The sequence below is a fragment of the Pundamilia nyererei genome, unplaced genomic scaffold (assembly GCF_000239375.1).
Source record: "Pundamilia nyererei isolate P.nyererei 1_Seehausen unplaced genomic scaffold, PunNye1.0 scaffold00100, whole genome shotgun sequence".
Classification (NCBI taxonomy): domain Eukaryota; kingdom Metazoa; phylum Chordata; class Actinopteri; order Cichliformes; family Cichlidae; genus Pundamilia; species Pundamilia nyererei.
The window spans coordinates 1,881,296-1,894,527 of NW_005187501.1; the positions used below are offsets into that span (position 1 = coordinate 1,881,296).

General features: G+C 39.6%; 1 protein-coding gene across 3 annotated transcripts; it reads left to right on the forward strand.

Moving 5' to 3' along the window:
- Positions 1-106: 106 nt before the first annotated feature.
- On the forward strand, positions 107-13,062 carry pabpc1l (poly(A) binding protein, cytoplasmic 1-like). Of its 3 annotated transcripts, none has more exons than XM_005740501.1 (16): positions 107-260; positions 1,039-1,243; positions 2,197-2,390; positions 2,698-2,813; positions 4,016-4,114; positions 4,345-4,484; positions 4,579-4,673; positions 6,089-6,226; positions 7,201-7,296; positions 8,933-9,193; positions 9,403-9,490; positions 9,869-9,988; positions 10,073-10,209; positions 10,631-10,739; positions 10,847-10,977; positions 12,993-13,062. In XM_005740501.1, the coding sequence occupies exons 2-16, from the start codon at positions 1,051-1,053 to the stop codon at positions 13,053-13,055; spliced, it is 1,980 nt and encodes a 659-aa protein (XP_005740558.1). In that variant the 5' UTR covers positions 107-260; positions 1,039-1,050; the 3' UTR covers positions 13,056-13,062. The 3 variants fall into 3 exon arrangements, with proteins under 3 accessions (XP_005740558.1, XP_005740559.1, XP_005740560.1); XM_005740502.1 differs by having other exon boundaries at positions 4,016-4,102; XM_005740503.1 differs by lacking the exon at positions 4,016-4,114 and having other exon boundaries at positions 108-260.
- Positions 13,063-13,232: the final 170 nt, after the last annotated feature.

Below are 13,232 nucleotides of genomic sequence, written 5' to 3' on the forward strand. Positions count from 1 at the left end.
AATTGCCCTCTTGTCTACAAGCAAAGGGCAAGCTAAATTAGATTAGCGCTTGATATGCTAATGAGAACTACTTTGCATCGCGGAGAGTGACGTGTATTTAATGTTTGTACCCCTCACAGCTTAATTGAAACTATTGCGCGGAGAGGAGGTGCAGGTGTTCAACGGCGCTAATTAAATCAAAACAAGCTCCCGCCCATGTGGAAAGTGTACCGACGAGCTGCTTAACGGGAAATCTCCAGTACGACGCAGTAGCTTGAAATGTAAGTTTATTTAGTCGAAGTCACACGGTTCCTCATCTTAGCTAACTTTGATGAATAGTTCAGAAACAAAGGACACAGGCGTCAGCTAATTTTACCGCTTAGCTTTGAATCATGTGCTACGTGTTAAAGTTTCATCACTTAAATGTTTACCATGTTAGGAATTTTTAGATTCCAAATTGTCCACATTCCACAGCTTTCTGTCTTGAAGTTGTCTTTGTATTAACTTTCGGATACACTTCAATATTTTTATGTTGGAGTACTTTATCCACTCAGACACGGAGTTAACAATTTACGTGCTTAATGCAAACCTAATTCAGTCAGGCCTGGAGCAGGGCCTGCAGATTCTTTCGTGTTTTGATTCACGTGTTGACATTTTGGAAGCTGTGTAGTTTGTGACACTGTTAAACTGCATCATGCAGATCTGTTTTTGTTATTCCTCCCACCCCTGTTTGAAATAAATGGTTTGAACACACGTAGATGACATTGAAAACACATTAAAATTAATTTCTTTGACACTAAATCTCATGGAAATTAGATAAAACACAGTTAAAGGTATTGATTTAATAACATAACACATTTAACATAATTTCTTCTACTTTTGAGTACTAAATAAAAACTTCTCAAACGTGATGTATTAACAAAGAAAACATTTCTGCCAATGCAGATCAGTACAATGAAGTGCATCTAATTTTAGCAGCACATTAGAAATGACTATAACAAGAAAAGAAACAAAACAAAAACAAGTCTAAATCACTCATAACTGTTTTTCTCCAAGCAGCTATTACCCAAAATGAACAGCAGTGGACCAGCATATCCTCTTGCTTCTCTGTATGTTGGAGACCTGCACCCTGATGTCACAGAGGCAATGCTTTACCAGAAGTTTTCTCCCGCTGGGCCAATCATGTCGATCCGTGTGTGCCGGGACATCATCACCCGCAGATCTCTGGGATATGCCTATGTAAACTTCCAGCAACCTGCTGATGGTACAGTACCAGTGTGGTTGATTTGTGACCTTTTGCTGCTCAGTGAATGCTATAAAATGTTAAGACTTGTTTCAGTCTAATGAGAGCAAACTTTTGAGGTGATTCTAAAGATCACTGTCTTCAGAGCTGAATTTAAAAGTAGGAAGGACACTACACCTTAAAAACGATCAGCAAATTCATGATAGTTGGGGTATTTGTGATGAGAGGTTAGTCTATAAAATGGCAGGAAAATCAAAGAAATGTCAAAAATTTCATAACTTTTCCTGAAAGAAGTCAGGAAAAATATCATGATTGAATAAACTAAATTAAGTAAACGAAATTATTAACCACATTTTAAACCTAAAGTACTGCAGAGTGGAATGAATTTACCACTTAAATTAGAGCATAAGCTTAATTCTCCATAGTGGCACATGCAATGGAAACATAGTGAATATATGCTCCACTTTATTAGGTACATACTCCACTCCTTGTGGCAGGATGGATTTTAATGTTGTTTATTCCGAATTCTGACATTACAATCTGTCGTAGCGGAAGTCAAGGCTCATCAGAGCACGCAGTCTTCTGTTGTCCAGTGTTGGTGAGCCTGTGTGATTTGTAGCCTCAGTTTTCTGCTCTTAGTTGACAGGAGAGGCCCCTAGTTAACATGGTGTTTTCGCCCAGCTGTTGCTAACTGGATGGTTAGAGATGACTGTGTGGGGAAATTCCAGCAGATCACCAGTTACTTAAATCACATTTGTTTCACATTCTGATGCTCAGTTTGAACTTCGGCAGGACATCTTGCCCAAGTCTACATGCCTCCCTGCACTGAGTTTCTGCCATGTGATTGGCTAATTGAATGTTTACCTCAAGGAGCAGTTGAACAGGTGTACCTAACAAGACAGGGGACTGTATACAATATATATTATTATACATTTTTGTAAGTAATTTCTTTTCATTTTTCTGCTTTGTTTTAGCGGAGTGTGCCCTGGATACGATGAACTACGATGTCATCAAAGGTCGGCCAATCAGAATAATGTGGTCTCAACGCGACCCAGGACTCAGGAAATCTGGTGTGGGTAACATCTTTATCAAGAACATGGATGAGTCTATTGACAACAAAGCACTGTATGACACCTTCTCAGCCTTTGGAAATATTTTGTCCTGTAAGGTAAGTGACCTGGGCCGTCTCTCAGAGCTGAAGCAGCTGAAGTTGATGGTTACTGTGACTGACTAGAGTCTTCCTCCAAACACTGAGAGGCTAGAAATGGTAGATTTCAGAATCATGGACTTGTGTAATTTCAAAGTGCAGCACATATCACTTAAGTTATTAAAACCCATTTCCAAATTTTACTCCTCACATTCAGTTTGGTTAAAAGCAATTGTTTACATTGTGTTTGTAACATAGTACAGATGAATTTAGCGGGCACTTTTCAAAAGCTTTGTAATTTGCACCGATTATAATGTTTGTCTTGTAGGTTGTTTGTGATGAAAAAGGATCCAAAGGCTATGGATTTGTTCATTTTGAGACTCAAGAAGCTGCAAACCGGGCCATTGAAACAATGAATGGGATGCTACTGAATGATAGGAAAGTGTGAGTGAACTAAATACTCAATTGTTTACCACTGTTGTTTCCAGTCAGTGGTTAAATGTAGCCTACAAAAATAAGCTCAGGCAAAGATTAGAGCAGAATATGTACAAGGATCAGCCACAACATTAAACCACTGATGCATCAAATTGTCTGCGGTTATGTGCTCCCTTTTTTATTTTCTTTTTTTTTTTTTCTTCATTTTGAGCTCATTTCAGTTTAAGGCTGAAATGAGCTGTTTTACATTATACATGATATAATGTGATCTGACATTTACACGCGCCAATGGATTTAATCAGAACTGTGTGACATCTGTAAAAACAATGACTAATTCACACATTTACAATCCTCTGTGGCTATCCTTTGTGGCTTTTCCGTGACTTTCGGTTCAGCAAAAAAGATTAACATGTACAAAACCAGTGCCTGATGGCCAAATGGCTCTCTGGAGACGAGTTTTACAATTCCAGAGTACATTAAATTTCCTTCATAAAACAGGCCCCAGTAGTTGCTGTAATTATGTGTTGCTCCTAACGTTTTTAAATGTGGGTGTTCACATTACTTGGTGGGGAAAAAGCAAGTCATTTTCAGTAGACGAGGCGATGTGACATTTCACATTGACACCAGACACTTGTTTCTGTGTGCTATGCTACAGATCAAACTTTAACTGTCATCAACTCTTTGTGTTTTTGTGTAGCCTGCAATGGTTGGTGAATTTTATTTATTTATTTATTTTTGGAGGAGGTGTTCTTACCTTTAAACCACTACTGCAATATATAAAAACATTTTTCAGATGATTTAAGCCTGTTTATTTGGATCGAGGTCTTTTTATATGGAGCATTCCTATTCATTCTGATCTAAGGCTCCATGTAAACTGCCAAACACCTGAAGTGGCACTCAGTGGCCCGGAGGACAAACCGGCGTTCCTCAAACTTCCTATGTCTCAGTTCAATTGAGCACTCACAATCTGTGGCAAACATGGCTCCTTCCATGGAAGACACACTCAGGGATAGGTCTCATGATTATGTCCCAATGGGCCAGTTGTTTTGGCAGCATAAAGGTGACATACACAATATTAATCAGATGGTTTTAATGTTGTGGGTGATTTTTAAATATATTTTAACTATTTAAATTGTTAAATACTACTGAAGACTCCACATGTTTTGCAGATGATTTTTCCATGTGTTGTTGTTTTGTTTTTGTTTGCTCAGTCAAAAGGCGGGTAAACGGTTGGGATATGGCATTGTCAGCTCAAAGGCCCGTTTCCTGGGAGAAAAGTGTCAGTTGTATCTTCTTAGGTCAGTGAATAGGTAGGATATCTGTCTAGGTTTGTCTTTATCTGTATTATAAAATTATTTTAGGGCTAAGCAGGTAACAGTATTCATCACAAACGAACAAAGCTGTTTGTTTGCGATGTTCTTGATCTGTCCTAATCATTTGTCTTGTAGCCAAAGATAATTTAACACACTGTAATTAATTTCCTTTTATTTGTTCCTCGAAATGCTGTCTCTCTGGTTAACATTTTAAATGACATCTACAGATTTGTTGGCCACTTTAAGTCACGCAAGGAAAGAGAGGTGGAGTTTGGCAGTAAGGCTATGAAGTTCACCAATGTCTACATCAAGAATTTTGGTGAAGACTTCACTGATGAGAAACTAAAGGAAGTTTTCTCTGCATTTGGTAAGATAAAAATATTGTGAGCTTTTATTTTATTTTTTGTTCCTTTAGTTTATTTTTGATCACTTTGCATCTCGTGGTCTGGTTTTGGTCTCAGGGAGAACTCTCAGTGTACGGGTCATGAAGGATGAGAAGGGTCGTTCAAGAGGATTTGGATTTGTAAACTATGCTCATCATGAAGATGCCCAGAAGGTAGTGTAGACCAAGTTTCTGTGTGCACACAGATCTTACTTCTCCCAACAAAAGATCACATGGATCATAATGCAGTCACTGTACACCTTGAATGAATCCTGTTCAGGAGTGTTTGAGTTAAGTAGGTAGAAAAGGATGGCCTTTTTTTGAATTGGAAAATATAATGTTGGTAAAAAAAAAAGAAAAGTGTAACCTTAAATTCTTTGAGTATCATAGTTTTTGAATTTCTCTTGAAAAGGTACATTGCTTCTGAAATGTATTCACAGCATTTCACTTGATCCACATTTTTGTCATTTTATAGCCTTATTCCCTGTTTTGCAAAAAGTTTAGTTCTTTCAAATTTATTAAAAACAAGAAAAAAATATAAAAAGTACATAAATATTAAGCCTTTGCTCATTACTTTGTTGAAGCACCTTAGGTAGAAATTGCAGCCTCAGGTTTTTCTGAGTATGCTGCAGTCTTGGCACACCTATTTTTGGACAATAAGAACTTTTCAGTGGACGACTGTGGTAACCGGAAGGTTGCCGGTTCGATCCCCCAGCTCTGTCTGTCCTCGTCGTTGTGTCCTTGGGCAAGACACTTTACCCTACCGCCTACTGGTGTTGGCCAGAGGGGCCGATGGCGCGATATGGCAGCCTCGCTTCTGTCAGTCTGCCCCAGGGCAGCTGTGACTACAACTGTGGTTTGCCTCACCAGTGTGTGAATGTGAGCGTGAATGAATAGTGTAATTATAAAGCGCTTTGGGTGCCTAGAAAAGCGCTATATAAATGCAATCCATTTTGGGGTAGTTTCTCCCATTCTTCTTTGCAGAACCATTCAAGCTCCATCATGTTCAATGGAGAGCATCAGTGCACAGTCATTTTCAGAACTCTTCAGAGATGTCAAGTCAAGGACGGTCGCTAAGTAATACTGAAGCCACAGTTACGTTGACTGTAGGCTTGTTGTGGTGCTATTAGAGGATGAACCTTTACCCCAGTCCAAGGTCCAGAGTGCTGTGAAGCAGGTGGTCATCAGAGATCTGGCATCTAGTCTTCTTGTTCCTGTTGTTGAAAACCATCCCCATAGCAGGTGAAGGGCGGTACTTGTTTTTCTCCAGACATGATGCTCGGCATTCAGGCCTGTCTTGGAGGTCTACAGAAAATTCCTTGGACTTCACGGCTTGGCTTGTGGTCTGACACGTGCCTTTCCAAATCATGTCCAGTCAACTGAATTTACTAGGGGTGGACTTAAGTCAAGGTGTAGAAAGATCTGACGGGCGATCATGCCAGGAATTTCACGAAATTTCATGAAAAATGAATCAGTTTTGAAATGGCAAAATATTGAACAAGTGAAGCACTTTGAATACTTTCCAGTTGCGCTTATACTGTACGTAACACTGTATGTTTATGATCCCTATGCTATTTATTTTTTCCCAGGCTGTTAATGAAATGAATGGAAAGGAGATCAATGGGAAAATCCTCTATGTAGGGCGGGCTCAGAAGCGTCTTGAGCGCCAGGGAGAGCTCAAACGCAAGTTTGACCAAATCAAACAGGACCGCATCCAGCGCTATCAGGTGCTGCTGTTGTGCATGAAACTATAATATGAATACTACTTAATGGTTCTTACTGTTGATCATTTTGAATTAATTATTAGGTGATTATAGTGCAATGTTTTTTGAATATTTTAAAGTCTTAGTGGTGCTTGTAATCCATTCATTCATTTTCTCTTGCTTACCTGGGTCTGGGTCATCAGGAGTCAGCTGTGGGGCAGACTCGGTCTCCTCCTTGCATTCCTAAATAGTACATTATCTGATATTAATTTACAGTCTTGATGTTGTCATAGTAAAGTCAAACATTTTCTTGAAAATCATTCCAAATGAAAGTGGAAAAGTTGTCATTTATCCAAACAGTATATGTGGGTGTTCAGCATGAGGCTCAAGTTATGTTGTTTTTTTCCACCATTGTTTTTCAGTATTGAGTATTGGGTGTTTTTATTATTTTGCTGACATTGCCAAATGGTTAGAATCAGAAATGCTCTTTTGTTAGATTGATTTATGTGTGTCATGAACCGGATAGGAGGCAGACCTGTCCATTGGGCCATCCCAACTAGAAAACACAGGCATTGTTTTATAAATAATCAAGTTTGTAATAGCAACAAAATGGAATCTAAAGCAATCTAACCATTTTGGTAGTGCTTTCTCTTAAAGTCAGATGGGAATGTTTAATCTAGATATGAAGGAGTGCTTAACTACATAACTGAATAACTGCAAGCATGATGAAATAGCTTAGCAGCATTTAGCCCACAAAGAAAGAATTTCAGAGCTGATTGGATTTCATGGGTGAGAAGGAAATTCCTTTGAAATGTTTTTAGCCAGATAGGCTTTAACTTGTGACGTTGATCCATTGAGTGTATGGGCATTTTACTGTTGATGGAAAGGCTGAACAAAACATTACTCAAAACTAAAATGGTATTTTGATCATCTTTTAGGTTTGTGTTTTTACATTGTTGAACTTGAGAAGACAGGAACGTAACTCTTTGTAATTCCAGGGGGTGAATCTGTATGTGAAGAACTTGGACGACAGCATCGACGATGAGAGACTTCGGAAGGAGTTTGCTCCTTATGGCACCATCACCAGTGCAAAGGTGAGGTAACAGGATAATGTCCCACTAAAGTAATGAAGTTCTTTGTACACAAATCCATGAATGCCCAAACCTTTTTTCCTTCTGGAAGGTTCCTGTTAAAATCTAATAGCTTTTATGGCGAGGGAATGATTTTTGAACTGGGTAGTGTGTTCACAGTAGCTGCGATGCTCTTCTGTATTAGCAACACAGGTGGGCGTGTTACTGTAATCAGATTACTTTTTCAGGTAACGAGTAAAGTAAGGGATTACTATTGCAAAAAAGGTAATTAGATTACTGGTACTTTCCCATAAGCACGCTGCGTTACTAAAACTGATTTTTTTGTGAGAGTGTCTCATGACAATGACGTAAGCGAGTGCGACATTCATGGCAACAGCTGTGTGCAGATCAACAATGGATCATATATGGAGTGCGGGAGAGAGTATGAGCGTGCAGCGTTTAAAGCGCGGAAGTACTGACCTTACTTTGAGTTTGATTCCGTAAAAAGTGACAAAAACATTAGCGTTCGCTGTTCACTGCGTGGGAAGAAAACTTCTTTTTACAGCGAAAAAACCGTTAACTTCCAAACAAGCACAGAGTGTGCTACCAGTGAATGGGAAATTCACACAGAAACTCGCGGATTCTTCCACTGGCCACCGCGGCACAACTGCACCAGGGCAAACATCCGCCTGCTATACAGGTGAAAATAGAGCAGCAGGATTGATTTTATTTATTTTCTGCTGTGTTTCACTTGCATTTATTTGAAATAGTGAGTGTAAACACAAAAAATATTTTATTTTATGTGCTGGAATGTGCAGAAAATAGATTTAAATCTTAAACAAATTTCTTCCAGTCAGAGAATGTGGCATATAATTTAATGTTTGCTTGATGCATAAAGTCAAAAGATTAAAACTAATAAAACAAGTTTTAAAAAGACTTTTCCATTTGATTACATTTTATGATGGATTTTGCAGAAAAAGTAGAATTGGGCTGAAAGATCTATCGCTTTATTGCCTATTCAGGTTGTAAATCGTGTTTTTAAAAAGTAACTAAGTAATTTTGAAAATAAATAATCAGTAAAGTAACAGGATTACTTCTTTGGGGGAAGTAATTAGTTACTAATTACTTTTTTCAAGTAACTTGACCAACACTGGTTAGCAGTAAGAAAATCTTGTGCCAAAATAATGTTTGTAAAATTATTATTTTCCACAAAGGTGCTTTACAACATTTCAATAATGGATTTATGCAGATTGCTGACATGAATTCATTTCTGATCATCTCGTGAAAGCACTGTGGCTCAGGAGGTAAAGCGGGTTATTCATTAACTTGAGAATTGGTGGTTCGATCCCTAAGTTTTTATAATGATATCAAGTTGTTGACATGTAGATATTCCTAAAGACATATGTGAAAAGGGTGTTCCTGAATGTGAACTGTAAATTGTCTTGTTGAGGAGGGGGGGTTGTTGTCCCCTCCCCATACAGGATGTAAAGCGCTTTGGGGTCCCTAGGGACTAGTAAGGCGCTATATAAATACAGGCCATTTATTGAGTGCCATTAAAGATTCTTTATATAATGTCTCTGGTTTTACCTTTTGTTTTCTTTTGTGCTTTAGTGTTAGGAACCTTAAAGATTTCTGACTGTGAACGTTTTGTTTCCTGTAGGTGATGACAGATGGCTCCCAAAGCAAAGGCTTTGGTTTTGTCTGTTTCTCTTCCCCTGAGGAGGCAACAAAAGCAGTGACTGAAATGAATGGGAGAATTGTTGCAACCAAGCCACTGTATGTGGCTCTGGCTCAGCGGAGAGAGGAGCGTAAAGCAATTCTAACAAATAAGTACATGCAAAGACTTGCTACCTTGAGAACCATGGCCAGCCCGCTAATCGACTCATACCATCAGTCTGGATATTATGTCACATTACCACAGGTAGGGCTCTTTAAACGGTGACATTGGGAACAAAATAGGCCATTTTATTAATGCAGCAAAATGTGTCATCAAAATGTTAGGGGAAAAAAAAAAGAACTGATAAAGTCTGGGCTTTATCAGTTGTTTAAGTCTGGGCAAATTTGCATCAGCTCCCAACGTTCTGACATTTTGAAGTTGCACCAGTGCTAATATTTGCATTATATCTGCAGCCTCCCACGCGCTCCTTTTACAACCACACTGCTGTCAGCAATGTGAGACCAGTCCCTCGCTGGACAGGACAGCCACCAAGACCACAGGGTGAGGGAATATCTGTTACACTTGTGTAGCGGTTTAAAAAAAAATATATATATATACACACACACACACACACACACACACACACACACGTATTGATCTGTAAAAGTTGTAGCGAGGAGTAATTCCTCTAGGATTAATTTTTCAGCTTGACAATGATCCCAGAACACACTGGCAGTGCAGTAAAAGCATACCTGGATAGAAAAACACATGGTGGAACAATACCAGTCAGATTGGCATCCGCAGAGCCCGGACCTCAACATTATTGAAGCAGTGTGGGATCATCTTGACAGGAAAAAGAACAAAGACCAAAAGGCAGCTAATGGTGACTCAAGAGTTTTGCACAGTACTGTATGATATAATTGTTCTCTACATGCTTAGGCCCCTACACCACTCAGCTGGTTTCTGGCTCTGTCCCCCGACGTGGATCGAGCCCCATCGCTACAGTCAGACAGGCTTCCACCCAGGCGCCACGCATCGTAACCTCAACACAAAAGACAAGTGAGCTCCTGATCTATGGCAGCAGACAAGCAGTCTCCTTTTGAAATGTCCCATTCACGTGGATGGTGCTGACTGTGTCTTTAGATGACATTGGAACCCAGACTGTAGGAGGGCGCACTGACATTGCCAATGTGGCCAGAAGCAGCCAGTACAAGTATGCGTCAGCAGTGAGGAACCCTCAGCAGGTTGTTACTGTGCCTGCACCCATGCCTAGACTACAGGTAGTGTTTGCACTGTGATCATTTCTATTTTTAATACTTAGCGAAGATCAAGAAAAATGTGTGAAACCCAGACAGTAAGTTGGAGCACTGAGGGTGCACAATGACTTGCAGTGTAGTTAGTTACTTAGGTTGAGGTTAAATGACAACCTTATTTTAGATTGTTGCTGAATATAGGCTTAGCTTCACTTAACAAATGGGCATTAATAGTCATTGGAAAATGTAAAACGCAGCTAAGGAAAACAACCCTTCTTCTACTTCATTTTGACATGAATTAACCAGTGATATACAAGCTGAAAATGAGAGAAATCTGTGGGATTGTTTTGTTCTGTGAGTGGGTGTGGGTATCTGCGTGGGTGGTGTTTACAGCTATAATATGTTTAAGACACAAAAATTTAGGCGATTAGCATCTGGATGTCTTCAGGTTGTTGCTGCGCCGGTGATGGAGCCACCAGTACACATTCAAGGCCCAGAGCTGCTTACCGCCTCAGTGCTGGCTGCAGCCCCACCAATGGATCAGAAACAGCTCCTTGGTCTGTCATCAGTCAGTTCTGCCTGTTTTGTTTTTTTTCCTGCTATGCAGATTGAAACAGCTTGTGTATATTTGTCTTCATTCCATTGTCTCTGCTGTGACACACAGGGGAGCGACTGTACCCACTGATTCACGCTCTGCATCCAAACCTGGCTGGTAAAATCACTGGGATGTTGCTGGAGATCGACAACTCTGAGCTGCTGCATATGCTGGAGTCGCCCGAGTCCCTGCACGCTAAGGTACATTAATGTTCATGTTTTTCTGTGAGCTGGTCTGCACTCTAGACTGTATATAAAGATGGATGATAAGCCACAACTTCCTTCCCCTGTACAACAGTGAAACCAAAATAGCTCGAAAATAGGTGGTGCTGGTTTGTTCTAGTGACAGCATTTGCACATTGGTGGCGGCAGGATGTCGGAGTCATATCTGTAAACCTTCGGTTTAACGTCTAAACCTCAAGTGGGAGAAGCATTTCTTCCTTTTCTTCTTTTTGACACCCCATGCTGAAACTTTTTTTTAAATACTTTTGAATTCTGTTTGCCCATCACTATCATTATTCCCTTTGAAGTAGTTTGAGCAAAAGGGAAGTCAAGGTCCACCTGTTTACCTCCACGTCTTCATCCTTCCTCATGTTATAGGAAAAAGATTTATTTTAGTTAATGTGCCACACGTGGTCCAGTTTGATCTCAGAATATTCTCTGGCCACTTTATTAGGTACAATTTAGTTGTTAAACAAATATCTAATCAGTCGATTGCAGTCAGTCAGCCTGATGCATATAGGTATCAGAATTTGGTATCAACAATTTGACCATTGTGCCTTATATCAGCAGTTCAGGCTCCTGGTGCTGGTGTAATGGTGTGTGGGACATATCCTTGACAAACCAACTGAGTATTGGTTAAAAAAATGCCTACCTAAGTGACCATAGTGTACATATCTTCTGATGGCTGGTTCCAGCAGATTAATGTGTCATGTCACAAAGCTCAGATTATCTCATATTGGTTTCTTGAACCTGTCAATGAGGCTACTGCTGTCCAGCAACTATTTTACTAGGGGTGGGGGGGGATGACCCAATCTGGTCTTTAAGTGATGACATGATGAATCCTGCTTCCGGACCCAAACTACCCTGCATTTAACATGTTTTAATGTTTTGTATCTTGTTCTATTTAATCTCAAAACCCCCCAAAAACAGTAAGTGATCACTGTCTGTCTCTGTTTTTAATACCGCTATTCATTTTAAAGCTCAGTTTTTAAAAGCTTACAATGTAACTACAGCTCAGCCCATGCAGCAGTATATTAATGACTAACCTCGTATTGTGGATGGATTATCTCAGTTGTTCTCCTGGCTGAAGTTTGGTCCATTTACAGCATCCTGCCATGTGATTGCATTTGTCCCGAACCATCGGGAACCCTCACGTTAACTTTTACAGAGTAGAAAAAAGTTAGCGTTCATCCTCCAGCTTCAATGTTTATAATATGCTAACATAGCTGTGTCGCTAGCGATCATGTAGCACATCATTATATACCAGCTAGCCAAATTTCAGTAACCCTACAAACGTCACTGCTGTTTACTTTCCTGTCTTCATTTATGTCGGAAATGATAGCAGAGCTGTACGTTTTAATTAGTCTCAGAAGTCTCTCAGTCAGAACATGGTATATTATATTCAGACGGAAACTAGCAAGCTAACTTCCTGCTAACTTCTAACTCTGTTAAATTTAATAAATTCTGTTTTCATGGATGCCTGGATGTTAAACGTAATTGTTACATCTGGTAGATCAGCAACACTGATCATTTTATTACATACGAAAGAATTTAGACAGTTTTTTTAACTCTTAGTGATGCCACAGTGATCATTTGAGTTTGGGACCTGCAGCGGAGTTTGGGCCCAGACACGACTCATGACGTCATACTTAAAGACTGGATAGCTTTCTCAGTCATCTGGAATGTCACTACATTCCCAGTTGGGTAAATTAGATAGGTCTGAGTCTGATTTGTAATTTTCTCCACTTTTTGGATTTTTATGTATTTATTGGAGAGAAGGTCGATGCTTGGTAAGCCTTAGAGTTACGGTAAATTGATTTTTATCGCATAAAGAAGACTGCCAAGCAAGATATTTTTGCATTTCCAGTCTTTGTCCTAGTATAACACTTCTCTGGCTGTTGCCTGCCATTTATGAAAGAGGTCTGTTGTTTCAGTTTGTTTTTTTTGTTTTTTTTCTCCCCTTTTTTTAAAAATCTTTTCACTGTTTGGGTCAGGTGGATGAGGCGATTGCAGTCTTGCAGGCTCACCAGGCGAAGGAACATTCTCCTAAGCAGTGAAGAGGCCTTAAAGGTCAGCAACGACGTCTTTTGTTTCTCTGCACCATTATATTTATAATAGGGCTGCCACAAACGATTATTTTGATAGTCGAATAGTCACCGATTATTTTTACGATTAGCCGACTAATCAGATCATGCATCCATTGGATGTAAAACGTACAGCTTATTGCACCAGCA

Bases quoted from the DNA above. Each gene is read 5' to 3' on its own strand.
- pabpc1l (XM_005740501.1), top strand. From the start codon at position 1,051: ATGAACAGCAGTGGACCAGCATATCCTCTTGCTTCTCTGTATGTTGGA. The intron at 9,194-9,402 runs GTAGGGCTCTTT...TTATATCTGCAG, and splicing joins ATTATGTCACATTACCACAG to CCTCCCACGCGCTCCTTTTA. The intron at 9,491-9,868 runs GTGAGGGAATAT...CTACATGCTTAG, and splicing joins ACAGCCACCAAGACCACAGG to GCCCCTACACCACTCAGCTG.